The 13693-nt window shown below is 35.8% G+C and overlaps 1 protein-coding gene across 1 annotated transcript; it reads left to right on the top strand.

Annotated features, from left to right (window-relative positions):
• Positions 1–9347: 9347 nt before the first annotated feature.
• On the top strand, positions 9348–12530 carry LOC108667161 (protein THEM6-like). The gene is made up of 3 exons (XM_018154150.2): positions 9348–9582; positions 10229–10443; positions 10936–12530. The coding sequence occupies exons 1-3, from the start codon at positions 9447–9449 to the stop codon at positions 11386–11388; spliced, it is 804 nt and encodes a 267-aa protein (XP_018009639.1). The 5' UTR covers positions 9348–9446; the 3' UTR covers positions 11389–12530.
• Positions 12531–13693: the final 1163 nt, after the last annotated feature.

Below are 13693 nucleotides of genomic sequence, written 5' to 3'. Positions count from 1 at the left end.
ATATTCACAGACGTATTTAAAAGTCTCAAACCATAATATTCTTCCTATAAAAACAGTTATTCACTATTTGGTAGAGCCATGTCAACTGTCAGAGCCATACAGAAATTTGACACATTTTTCGATGATCTCACCATGTGGCATGCATTGTCTCTCTTTGGATCACAATATTTTCCCACTAGATGGCCAAGACCTAGTGTTTTTGCAGTATTTCAACACGCAAATGTATGACGTCACCATTTCAACCATCAATGAACGCATGGAACTAAAACAAAGCTTAATATAAAGGAAAAGCTGGAGAGGTGACGGAATTACCTACAATGTCGGAATATACCGCGTTTACCCTATTGCATTTCCTTAAATTGAAAAACATTCTTTTACATCAAAAACAATGAATTTTTTCTTACAGCTCCTCACAAATGACAAATGAATGCTTCTTATATTGACAAATGACAATCTCACTCATATAGCTAAAAATTATAAATTGAACAATTTTGTCATTTCAAACTTTTCAAAGACTCCATTGATTATAGAACTTTAGTTTTCGGCTTTTCGCAAGTATATTCAAGAAAAATTTCTGAAATAGTAGGAACATTTCCATTATCATTCTGAAATAGAAGCGCCATTTCCATTCTTATATATAAACAGGATAAATAAAATACCTATCAAAAAATCAAATCCATCCAATGTCATTCAATTTGTGATGTATGAACAACAGTATCAGTTTGTATCAGATGTAGGATGTATCAGCAATACATCGCTCAGCAACGTATCAGATGTAGGATGTATCAGTAATACATCACTCAGTAATGTATCAGATGTAGGATGTATCAGTAATACATCACTCAGCAATGTATCAGATGTAGGATGTATCAGCAATACATCACTCAGTAATGTATCAGAGATCCTCCAGTTCGTGCCACCTTCCACTATAGTTTTAAGTTTCCAAGCATCGTTTTCTTCAGTAAATGATATCCTAGCTTCACTTCTGTTTAATAATTATTGATTTATTGAAGCACGTTAAGCCCATCAAAGATTATAATTTTTATTGAGCAAGGCTTTGTGTTACTATAATCAAATCCATCCAATGTCATTCAATTTGTGATGTATGAACGACAGTTTTACTTTCATTCCTATGATGCTCATTTTTACCGGTTGAAGCTGTAGAGTTAAATTAAATTAAGTCAAAAATTAATTAAAATTAAATTTTACTAAATCAAATTTTATTATTTAATACACTCATGGTGCAATTCAAAGGTTATTATAAATGACCAACATCATATGGAGTCTATGAATGCAGTACCGTACCCAAGAAGGAGGAACGGCCCACACACTCTCACTCAGTGGTAAACAGTGGTCAACTGGTCTAACTTCCGGCTGCACCATCGCTTGTCCAGTGGACTTGAACAATGTATAGTGATGGTCCTTGAGTCTTTGAACATCATTTAAATTGAGTAAAAATTATTATTATGTAAAAACGGACACTGTTCTCCAGGGTGCAGAGGGTGGATGCAGCATTGCCAATATATGGGTTTTTAAGCCCTAAGCGTCGCCGGGTAATTTTAAGATGCATCGCCGGGTAATTTTTAATGAAAAGCCATTCACGCTGAGTAATGAAAAACTATTTACAAGCCATGAACTTATTTACAAGGTTGCATGCACGTGTTACTCCAAATAACTAATTTTACCCTGAAAACAGTCCGATTGTACAGCAAGTGTCAACTGAACATGTGATAATGCAGTCTCACTGCTCTAATGTGACCGCAACTACCGTAAACTGGGGTAACTTAGACCACTTTTTTTTTAAATGATGCCATTTTTTTACTAGATAAGTTAAACTTAAATTGAAACATGCAAAATACAGATCTTTACTCTAGCTTCACTCACCATAAATTGCTGGCTCCTGCCTCTCATAGTTTTGATGTAATTTAAAAAAAATCGATGGTCTTTTTTAACCCAGCTCTGGGGGTATCTTAGACCGGGTGGTAAAATCAATTATATTTTTGGTAAAATAACTCCAAGTAACTCCAAGTTTTGGTGCATTGTAGTAGAACTCTTCTAGTTACATATGCAAATGAAAAACTTGAGGAAAGTTTCATAGTTTGCAAATGGGGGGTCCTTAAAATATGTTATATATGGTAATTTTAAATTAATTTCCAAGCCGGTCTATGTTACCCCGTCAGGGCTGACATTAGGTGGTCTAAGTTCCCCCATTGGGGGGCGGTGCCCCACATTTGCAAACTATGAGACTTTCCTCAAATTTGTTTGTTGCATATGTAACTAGAAGAGTTGTACTACAATGCATCAAAACCTGGAGTTATTTTGCTAAAAAATAAAGAAATTGGAGGGGGTATTCTGAGAGGCTTTAAAAAATAGCTTTTTTTCGTCGGTCACATTTTTAATTTTTTAACCTATTAGATATGCAAACTTTTTAAATCTTTCTATTGTGTTACGTAGCCTCAGTATTAGGCCTTTAATGCCCATTGACAGAATTTTTCTATGTCAAATAGTTTTTGAGTTTTGGGGGTTTTTGTTAAAAAAACCAAAAGTGGTCTAAGTTACCCCGGGAGTCTAAGTTACCCCAGTTTACGGTACGTAATCGTAAACTTGATCTTTACATTTTTTTGGCGGGAACTCATTGCAACTGATTTCCGGACAAGCTTTACTGCATCCTGATCCATCCAACATACCGGAAACCTTGCTTTTTTTTAAATGGTTGACCGAAGACTGACAAATATATTAAATGCAAGAATTTAAATCTAAATGTGTCGACAAAATCTTCTGACGGTGTAAATTTTGCTACTGAAGCATTGCCAAGGATCTTGCAATATTCATCCACTCTCTGCACAGTGGCAGTTTATCAATTTTCACTGCAGTGGAGTGGAAGGTGGTGTAATGTGGTAGCCTGGTAGGGTAGGTTTTTTGATACATTTTCTCATGTTAGCATGAGAATATATTACCCATACAGAATTCCACACTGGCGTGGGCCAAAGACCTGCCAAGCCCAAGTCATTGACTCATCACTCATTGAGTCATTGTTGCCGGTTGATGGTTGTGGACAGTGGAGACTGGAGAGTGGACATTTTTGACTTGTGAGTGTATGCTCAAGAATAATAATATTTGGCAAATAGATAAATGATTTTCTTAAATGTCTCCCTTTAACCCTTTACCTGTTTACCACATTCTGCTCATAGTCACAGAGTTGAGTTATGCAGAAAGTTGTGTGAGTCACTAGGGATTTTAAAGATTAATTCTTTAATTTTAAATCATGGAACTGCAGAAGCCAGGCCCAGGCCATTATTGTATTAGCTCAGGATTGCAATTTTCTGAAAATGAGAAAGCCATTGAAATTGCCTTGAATATTTGAACAGATATATGATTACAAAAATAATTCCATTTCCTGAAATTATATTTGGTGACTTTGCTTGTTGCTCAGCAGCTCAAGGCCCTCATAGGCTCATCACTAAACAAAAAAATATAACTCAGTACTCACTGCAATGAGTGACAGAGCGCATTTTCTCATTGACAAAAACGTGAAGTCACGGACAGACAGGCAGACAGGTCACAGACGGACAGACAGACATGGCAAGCACAATAGTGCATTTTTTCTATAAATGAGAAAATGTGCTAAAAAGGGGATAATACTTGTCAGAACTCTGATTTGTAAGGTACGAATAACATAACTATCAAACTATGTAGGTGTTTTGATTGCTCTAGAAAGACATAGTTTTGTTTGGTTTATAAAATAGATGTTTTCACGGTATTACTTTAGATTAAGTGCATCCAGAAAAAATGGTGTATTTTTTGTTTAATTATATGTTTTTTGGGGTGTAGATAAAGAATCTGAAATCCGTTTTTGGCGGTCGGCATCGGAAAACCGTTTTTTATATATGCCAATTTATATATATTTTCTAAGATAAAATGCAAGTTAAATCTTGGCCCCAATATCCGTGGATTTATAGCATATTTTACTTAGCCTTTGTGACCCATGCACTCTTGCAACCACAACATTGCAGGCAACCACGACATTGGTGCAACCACGGTTAGGTTAAGTTAGGTTTTTTTGCCGATTTTGCTGATTTTTGCCTGATTTTTTTGATGAATTAGAGCCTCCGGTAAGAAAATTGGTTTTCCAATGCCGACCACCAAAACGGATTTCAGATTCTTTATTTACACCCCAAAAAACATATAATTAAAAAAACACCCTTTTTTTGGATGCACCTAATCTAAAGTATTACCATTTTCACTTGCAGGCCAGACCCTGGCTGCCCTGCCAGTGACTTAACCCTTTAGCGGGCAAGCATTGAAATATCCAGAAATTAAAATTTCAGAAACCATTTCAAGAAAGTAAGAAGTATTATACAATATATTTATTTCTATGAATTTTTGCAAATTTTGCCTATTGAAGGTTTAAATCCCACTTGGAAGAATTCAATATATGCAATTGGTACAAAAAATTTTTCTTTATAATTAAAATTCAGTTTATGCAAATGAAAAGTTAGAAAAATAAAAATTTTATTTGATTAAATTTAATCCAGTTGCCAAAATAATTAAATATATATATTGATACTTCCACCTTTTGAAGAAAATGCGGAAAGAGCGTCAATTCCATTGTCCGAGTCAAAACCTTCATTTAAATGCTCATATTTCAATTTGTGGACTTTGCAGCTGGTGATGCGATAGATAGAACGATGGTCAGATAATTAGTGATTGACTGAGGCATTATAAGGATGCCTCAAAAACAAACAGGAAGCCGTGGTAAGGCTTTTTGTGACGCGATTTCAAGTGATCATATATGGTAATTTACCCATGAAAGGGTTGAGTGATGTGGTGACATTTATGGTATTGACAGTAGCAGGGATGCCCTGGATCCAAAAATGATTGAGAGTCCTAAGCTTGTATTAAATAGATTTATGTATCCCACTCACAGAGCTGGGCAGCGCTACTTGGAAATGTAGCGGCGCTACCACTACCGCTACATGCTCTAAATGTAGTGGGCGCTACTGCTACACCCACTAGATTGTAACGGGCGCTACCGCTACAGTAAAATGTAGCACAGTACATTAGCCGCTAGGCCCGCTACAATGGCCAAAATTATTGGAAATCTCTAAATATTTATTGTTCTGCTATTTGAATTTACTCATTAACATTTAATGATAATAAACATTTTTAAAACATATCAATGCAACTTTATTGCAATTAACCTAACCGAACTAGTATGGGTTCCCCAGGGTTAGATACAGTAAATAGAAGTTACAGTTATTTTTATGTTTTACCTTCCCTATATATTTTTATGTGGGAGGGGGAGGAAGGTAGGGGGGGGGGGAAAAATGTGAAAAAAAATGGGAAGAACGTGAAAAAAAATGATGAGGAAAATGAAAAATCAGGGCTCTACAGTCGCTAGATATTGTTGTTACAAATCAAATGATATGTGTCTTGACATTGTAGCATGTGATTTGCAAAAGTTATAAACTTATTTAGAGTACCCCTTATTTGCCGTTTTCTATTAATTCCACGTTTTCTTTCATTTTTTTTAATTTACATGAACAAAAAGGTCTTAGATTTCTGTTCTACACATGTGTACCAAATTTCAAAACGATCCGTCTGAAAACAAAAAAGTTTTGTTGGAGGGTAGCCGGTCCCCTTAAGTAAAATCTAAAGGCTTTATCTATAAATGTAGCGGTAGCGCTGTAACGGCAAAACCTCGTATCGCTACTTAAATATGTAGCGGGCGCTACCGCTACATTGCCTTAAATGTAGAGCCGCTACTGCTACTGAAAATGTAGCGGCCGCTACATGTAGCGCGCTACTGCCCACCTCTGCCCACTCATAGGGCATAATGCATGAGTCACCACAGTAATTATTTTAGTAATAAAAATTATTTATTGTATTAACTAAATCAGACCTAAAATTTATAATAACACATAAACAGCTTACTAAGCTAAGTGAGCTTAGCAGTATTTTATTTACAATTTCAATATTATTATCTGTATCTTTTTACACATGCCTAGTACACTTAGGCACATAGACCATAGTAACATACTGATATAGTGCTGCTGTTTTAAATTTGCAATACTTGAGGGAAATAGTTCGACTGAAACTATTAAAAAAAAATACAATACTGGAAAAGTTTTTGCAAGTTTCCACATATTTCATCTTCTTTGTGTATTACTACAAGACAAGAAAAGGTACTTTTAACCTGTATTACATCATTCAGCACATTAATATGTGAGACAGTGACACCTAAAGTGTCATCAATGCAAGAAATATGATATTATTTCTATTATTTTCAATTTGGAAGTTGCTAAATGAGTTGGTAGAGTGTTTTCTGATGTACCATAGAATGGGGTAACTTAGACCACTTTTCTTTATAAATGATGCCATTTTTTTACTAGCTAAATTAAACTTGAATTGAAACATGCAAAATACAGGTCTATACTCTAGCTTCACTCACCATAAATTGCTGGCTTCTGCCTCTCATAGTCTTTATGTAATTTCAAAAAAAGTGATGGTCTTTGTTACCCCAGCTCCTTGGGTAACTTAGACCGGGTGGTAAAATCAATTATATTTTTTGGTTGGTAAAATAACTCCAAATAACTCCAGGTTTTGGTGCATTGTAGTAGAACTCTTCTAGTTACATATGCAAATGACAAACTTGAGGAAAGTGTCATAGTTTGCAAATGGGGGGTGCCGCCCCATAATGAGGGAAATGTGACTACCTAATGGCAGCCCTGATGGGGTAATATTAACTGGCTTGGAAATTAAGTTAAAATTACCATATATAAGACTCTGTAGAGTCTGAAACATAAAGATTGGAGGGGGTACTCTGACAGGCTTTAAATAATAGCTTTTTTTGTGGGTCACATTTTTAATTTTTTAACCTATTAGATATGCAAACTTTTCAAATCTTTCTATTGTGTTATGTAGCCTCAGTATTAGGCCTTTAATGCCCATTAACAAAATTTTTCTATGTCAAATAGTTTTTGAGTTGTGGGGTTTTTGTTAAAAAAACAAAAAGTGGTCTAAGTTACCCTGCCGGTCTAAGTTACCCCATTTTACGGTAAGTGAATGTTCATAGAGCCACCTTCCCAGATTGCAGTTGGAAAAAATGGCTTCATCAATTTTTAATCGAAATAAGTTGGTATCAATCAAGCAGATTACACATTAAAAATTATTTTAAACACTTTGACTGCAACTCACAAAATGGCCTGTATTCCAGTGATGTGACTCATTCAAACTTGAATAACTTTGTTACAGACATGACAGCAAGATGGGAGCTAGTGTGCTTCTCTTGTCTAAGCAAATTCTGCAAGCTTCTGACATAAAAACCATGAACTTCTATTGGTGCACATTGCCTGGAATGGAAATTTTCATCTTTCTAGGCAATGTGTGCCATATGAGGCACATGGCATTGGTATTATACAACTACAATAAAAATTTGCATCACACAAGTATTGATGCTTAAAAAAAAGTTTTCTGGGCAAATGGAATTGGCATTTAACTGCTATAGGTACTCAAATACAAATTATTCTGGGGTAAAATGCTGCTAAATGGGAAGCTTATGATTTAATTAGATGCTGTCTTACAAACCTGCACTAAGACAAAGCATGAAATGTTACCAACACCTGTTCAAGTTGTTGGCAAAAACTGCTGTAGCAAATGCCTGGGTGAATTGAAAGTTATTGAAGATGACTGAATGTATTGTCACTAGTAATAGGTCAGACATGCCAAAAAATGTTTCTATGACCAAATCATGACTATTTTAGATGTCTTCATTCCATCGCTAAATTATTTAAAGCTGAGGATCTGAATTTTATGATGAGCTACCGCTCTGAGTCTTGCTGTAACATAATTGTGAAAAAGGAAATTAGTGCTGAAGTGAAGTACTGGGAATCCATTTCACTGCATATCTTGCTTTTTACAGTGGCATTCTGTGATAGCATAGGCAACTCTCAGATGTCTAGTGCCTATTTTTCTACTCCTATAATCCATACCAATACTGAAAAAATAATTTTCATCATATTGGTATGGGATAGTACCCTTTATTTAATACTTCTTCCTTTTTGTAACTACTCATTATTTCAGGCTTGATTTTAACTACTAAGATTCTTATGATTCAATTGCATGACATTCTTATAAATTTTTGAAAGCATTACGTACTGTATTGTCAATTATCTATTATATTTTTCACAAGTTGATTATCTGGCTGATGTTTTAAAGAAATTTTTTAAGAAGTTATGGTGCATGTCACATTAACAGTCTCAAATTTTAAATTTTCTAATTATATAATATATACTGTAAAATGGGGTAACTTTGACCACTTTTTTTCAAAATGATGCCATTTTTTACTAGATAAATTAAACTTAAATTGAAACATGCAAAATACAGGTCTATACTCTAGCTTTACTCACCATAAATTGCTGGCTCCTGCCTCTCATAGTTTTGATGTAATTTTAAAAAAAGTGATGGTCTTTGTTACCCCAGATCTTGGGGTTTCTTTGACTGGGTGGTAAAATCAATTTTATTTTTTGGTAAAATAACTCCAGGTTGTGGTGCATTGTAGTAGAACTTTTCGAGTTACATATTCAAAAGACAAATTTTAGGAAAGTGTCATAGTTTGCAAATGGGGGGCGCCGCCCCCAAATGGGCGAAATGTGACCATCTAATGGCAGCCGTGATGGGGTAACATTGACCGGTTTGGAAATTAAGTTAAAATTACCATATATAAGACTCTGTAGAGTCTGAAACATAAAGTACCTATGGTAATTTTAACTTTATTTCCAAGCCGGTCAATGTTACCCCGTCACGGCTGCCATTAGGTGGTCAAAGTTACCCCATTGGGGGGCGGCGCCCCCCATTTGCAAACTATGACACTTTTTTAAAATTTGTCTTTTGCATATGTAACTAGAAGAGTTCTACTACAATGCATCAAAACCTGGAGTTATTTTACCAAAAAATAAAAAAATTGGAGGGGGTACTCTGACAGGCTTTAAATAATAGCTCTTTTTCGTGGGTCACATTTTTAATTTTTTAACCTATTAGATATGCAAACTTTTTAAATCTTTCTATTGTGTTACGTAGCCTCAGTATTAGGCCTTTGATGGCCATTGACAAAATTTTTCTATGTCAAATCGTTTTTGAGTTTTGGGACTTTTTGTTAAAAAAATGAAAAATGGTCAAAGTTACCCCGCCGGTCAAAGTAACCCCATTTTACGGTAACTAGCTTTATAATTAAAAATTTATAAAGATAGACTATGTTTTAAAATTTTCAACTTAAAATCTGAATGTCTGAGAACTTGACTATTGCTTGTTTTGGTAATGGCAACTAATAAATATTTTTTTATTTTTAAAGACAATTGGTTTAATTCTCGTGTTGATCATTGATAAATTTTCAAGAGTTAATTTATTACACTATTAAAAATTGTTTCTATCAGAAATTGATATCACAAATGGGTTATTTAGGGTTTGCTGTTGTTCTGCTTGCCTCTTTTGAGGTTGGCTATTTCCTAAAAACGTTTGTATGGACTCTGGGAACTCGGATCTTGAGGTCTAGAATTCATCCTCTGCAGTACTCCTCAATTTATGGTGAGTAATAATCCTAGTGATTGAGCTATGCTTTGTGAAGTTTCTGTACGAGCTCGTTTCATGGCAGCTTCACCTCTTGTTTGTGTAAGAATGCTTGCTATAGTATGCCTAAGTATGAAGGCATTCAGTATTCCCAAGTACCAAATTGTGATAATGTCAGTGATTTTTGCTGATATGGTCAGCCAATAATGTTAAATCCAAGTTATCCATGATGGAAACACTAAACTGTTATTTACCACAGCATATCTCATAGCTAAGTTGTTAATAAATGTCAATTAAGACTAACCTACTGATTCATGTTCACAAATAACTAATGCACTTATTAATTTTTATGCAAGGCTGAAGCGCTTATTCATGTTTACACAGGACTGATGTACTCAGATATGCCTCGACAAGATTAACGTGCTGATTTATATCTTCAAAAGATTACAATATTGATTCATATCTTCACAAGATTAACACACAAATTCTTGTCCCTTACAGATAAAAGTTTTGATTCATATCTTCACAAAATTAACGCATTTATTTATGTCTTCTCAATATTAAAGTTTATGCTTCATATCTTCACAAGATTAAAGCACTAATTTATGTCACCACAAGATGAAAGTTTTCACTTGATTAACTCACTGTTTAATCTCATGTGCAGGAATTGTCACAACCCGAGATATCGATGTGTTCCTCACCCACCTTAACAACTCGCGATTCTTGCGCGCCATGGACTTTGGTCGGTTCGATCACATTTTCCGCGGCAGGATCAGCGCAGCTCTGACCAAGACCAAGTCTAATGCTCTTGTGTCAAGCTCCGTAATTCGGTACCGGAAGCCTCTGTACATATTCTTGCCTTATGCCATTGACACAGGGGTAAGCAATCTATCTTCAGTTCTTGCTGTGAGAAGTATTATTTTACTAAAATTAAATGTGAAGAAATTATATATTGAAGAAACTTCTTGTTCTTAGTTAATATGCATGAATGGATGGTGCCTCATGATGGTACATCAAATGACAAAATTAAAAAATTTTTTGTTTGTGAAAATTCAGTTTAACGTTGATTAAATTTACTTCATTCATAGGCTGAGAGCATGATAAAACTGCTAAAAATTGGAGTTAAACTTTACATTTAGAGCTGAAATATTTCTTACATCTAGAATTGCATTATATTAATGATCTTAAATTCATAGGTATCTGTGTTGTTTTCAACGACAGCTCATTTCATGTCTATTTCTTTTGTCTAAATTTCATATTCAGTCATATTTTATATTTTTTGTCCGTAATACAATTATATGTGTATTACATTACCGGCTTTCAAATTCCATATGTTTGCCTGGAAGTAATTGAGGTCGTTGGTGCCCACAGGTGGTGTACTGGGACGACCGCTCAGTGTACTACCGCCAGGACGTACGTACTCTTCACGACAATTTCGTGCGCGGCACAGCCTACCTCAAAGTCACCATGATCGGCGCGTCGCCCGCCGACCTCCTCGAGTACGCCCTTAAAGGCTACCGGGGATCCATGGACTGGGGCAAGACCTTCATACCGCAGGTGCTTGTGCCTGCTTCTGAGGGAGGGAATTCAGAAGCTGTGGAGACACAGCTACCGTCGGACCTGCGTGGGGCTAAACATTTCTTTGACAAGCGCTCCTTGCCTTCTGACATCGAAGCTTTCCTGCGGTTTAACGAGGAAAGCAGTCTGAGGATCAAAGCGAGTGGCTTGGTCAAGGGAGCTACCAAAGAGGCTGTCAAGAGGCTACAGGAGGAGCAGGCTCTAAATTCTTGCAGGCCTACACAAAGTCGCATGAAATCCGAGTGAGTGTATCTTTACTTATCTTCTGATTGTCGACTGCAGCAACTCATGCTGCTCGTGCAAAGAATTTTGGTGCCACTTTGGAGTTAAGACTGAGTGATCCGAAAGTAGAGGTTTGTCTCTCCATTTATTAAAACTCCAAACCGCGGATGAAAAGGCTTAAACGAGTCAATGTTAAATTATTTACAGCAGTAACAAAATTTATAACAATCCTTTGCTGCATGCAGTATTTATTTTTATTTCTAAGGAAATGGATAGAATTGCCAAGCTGTATGAGTTTGATAACTTAATGGTAGTCATTTCCATAGTGGTAGTCTGTTGCTTTAGTAGGATTAGACAAATGAGTTCGGGATGGCTGTGGAATATAATTAATCGGGCTATCAACAATTTAGTCAAACAAATGCCTAGTTTTCTGAAGCATGAGGAACTGACAGCAGAAAGCTTATTAGTTGACACATTACATAATAATTCAACACAAAATTGTTCTTAATGAAGACAAAATTTACTTGCGAATAACAGAGGTTTAGAATTGTACGGTGTGAAGCAGTGAACTCTCTTAATATAACAGAATTTATTAAGACCTCGGTTATTTATATATTTAGAACAGGAATGCAGCCAAACCACCTAACATCTAATTCGTATAGACACAAGTTCTTCGTTATAACAAAGCTTACACATTCTTTTATGATAACTTGAAACTCGACGTATTTTCTGGGATGTGTTGTTTGTGCCAACTTCAATGCACTAAAAATGTGCGATCTTGCACCCCATTCCGGGGTGGAATGAATTTTTAAAAAGCTATTTGCCATCAAGACCTTGCACCCGTTGCTAATTGATAATTCCAGTGAAAGGTAGTCTCAAACCTGTACTGAAGTACAGAACGACACTATCGCAAATGAAGAATTATTCTGTCGCAAAACACTTTTTAAAAAATTGTATTCTGCCTTTTCGTGCGTCTTAGTTGTCAAATTTATTGTGGTTGACTGAAAAATGCACACATCGTAGAAAATTAAATTCCACGTGTGCAATTCAATTGATTGAAATTCGTAACCATTGTGCAATGCTGCTTAACCCTCTACTGCCGGATGTTACTCTCTGGGAGCGTAACTTTCAACTTGAATTATACATAAACTATTGAGTGTAGCAACCTGAGGACGTTTGTACGTAATAGAGAACATTTTAAAGTTGTCGTACGTGGCGGCAACCATCACTGCAGGTCATTTTGCGCTCACTAGAACGTATTCTTTTTTGGAAGTAGGCTTGTGACAATACTGTACCGGTTACTCGTGTCAGGCGGTAGAGGGTTAAAGTTTGTATGGGTTGTTGTTTATCATCTAAGATTATTAAACGAGATGCCGTCAGTCGCATCGTATTCGCTGCCGGCGAGGGACTTGGTCAACGGTTGATACGAGACCGGTGTATACTTCCATAGAAATGAATGGGTCATAGTGTCCGAATTGTGACTTACTTTCTTACGAGCATAGAGTGGACGTAGCTGTGATTAGCTTTTTTGCTGGACCAAAACTGGGTCAGGATGACCCACACAAGTTTAAAAGGTAACGTGATATTTTGATAAAGTCTCACTCATTTCCTTGAGTGTATCGTCGCCTGCTCCTATGCTTCACTTGCTTGTATATTTTGTTGACGTTTTTTGCTTAATATTTTAGAAGCTGAGGTTAAAAGAGCACATCTTTTTTATAATTTAATTTATATTATAATCGCTTTTTGATCTGTGATTTTGGTTGACGGTAAGTAAAGAATCTCATTTATTAAAGTAAGAGGAATATGTGATCATTGAACTCATGCCAATCTTGTGGCTAGTGACAAAGTTTGGTTTTCTCCGTCATATTTTCCAGTTGTACAGAGGAAGAGGGCTCGATTGTTGCTCGCGTAATGAAGTATTTGCATTCGCTCATAGCATTACACTTTATTGTAATAAATGGTGACGTTACCTAGTAATAATGTTCTGAATGAAGGGAATGTAGACATTTTGATTCTCTCTTGGTATGACTCCTTAAGTTTAAACTGAACAAGACAAGTGTACCCGCGGTATTTAAGTGGTCGTTGCGTCGTATTTATTTATTTAAGTATATATTTTAGAAATCTCACAGGGTGTTGTTCTTAAGTTGACTATAGAAAAGAAACCGCTCTTAATGGGGTGAAATATTTTGTAACTATTTCGTGCGACCTTTTTTTATGCCTGTGTTATAAAAATGGATCATCTGTATAACTTGATTATATATATTTGAGATTTCCTAATCACGAATATTATACTATGTTAGCAAATTTTTAAAGCTAGGCTTCTGGAACG

The sequence above is a fragment of the Hyalella azteca genome, unplaced genomic scaffold (assembly GCF_000764305.2).
Source record: "Hyalella azteca isolate HAZT.00-mixed unplaced genomic scaffold, Hazt_2.0.2 contig10317, whole genome shotgun sequence".
Lineage (NCBI taxonomy): Eukaryota > Metazoa > Arthropoda > Malacostraca > Amphipoda > Hyalellidae > Hyalella > Hyalella azteca.
Note: the sequence above shows the minus strand (reverse complement) of the source record. Positions and strands in the feature narration are given on the sequence as shown.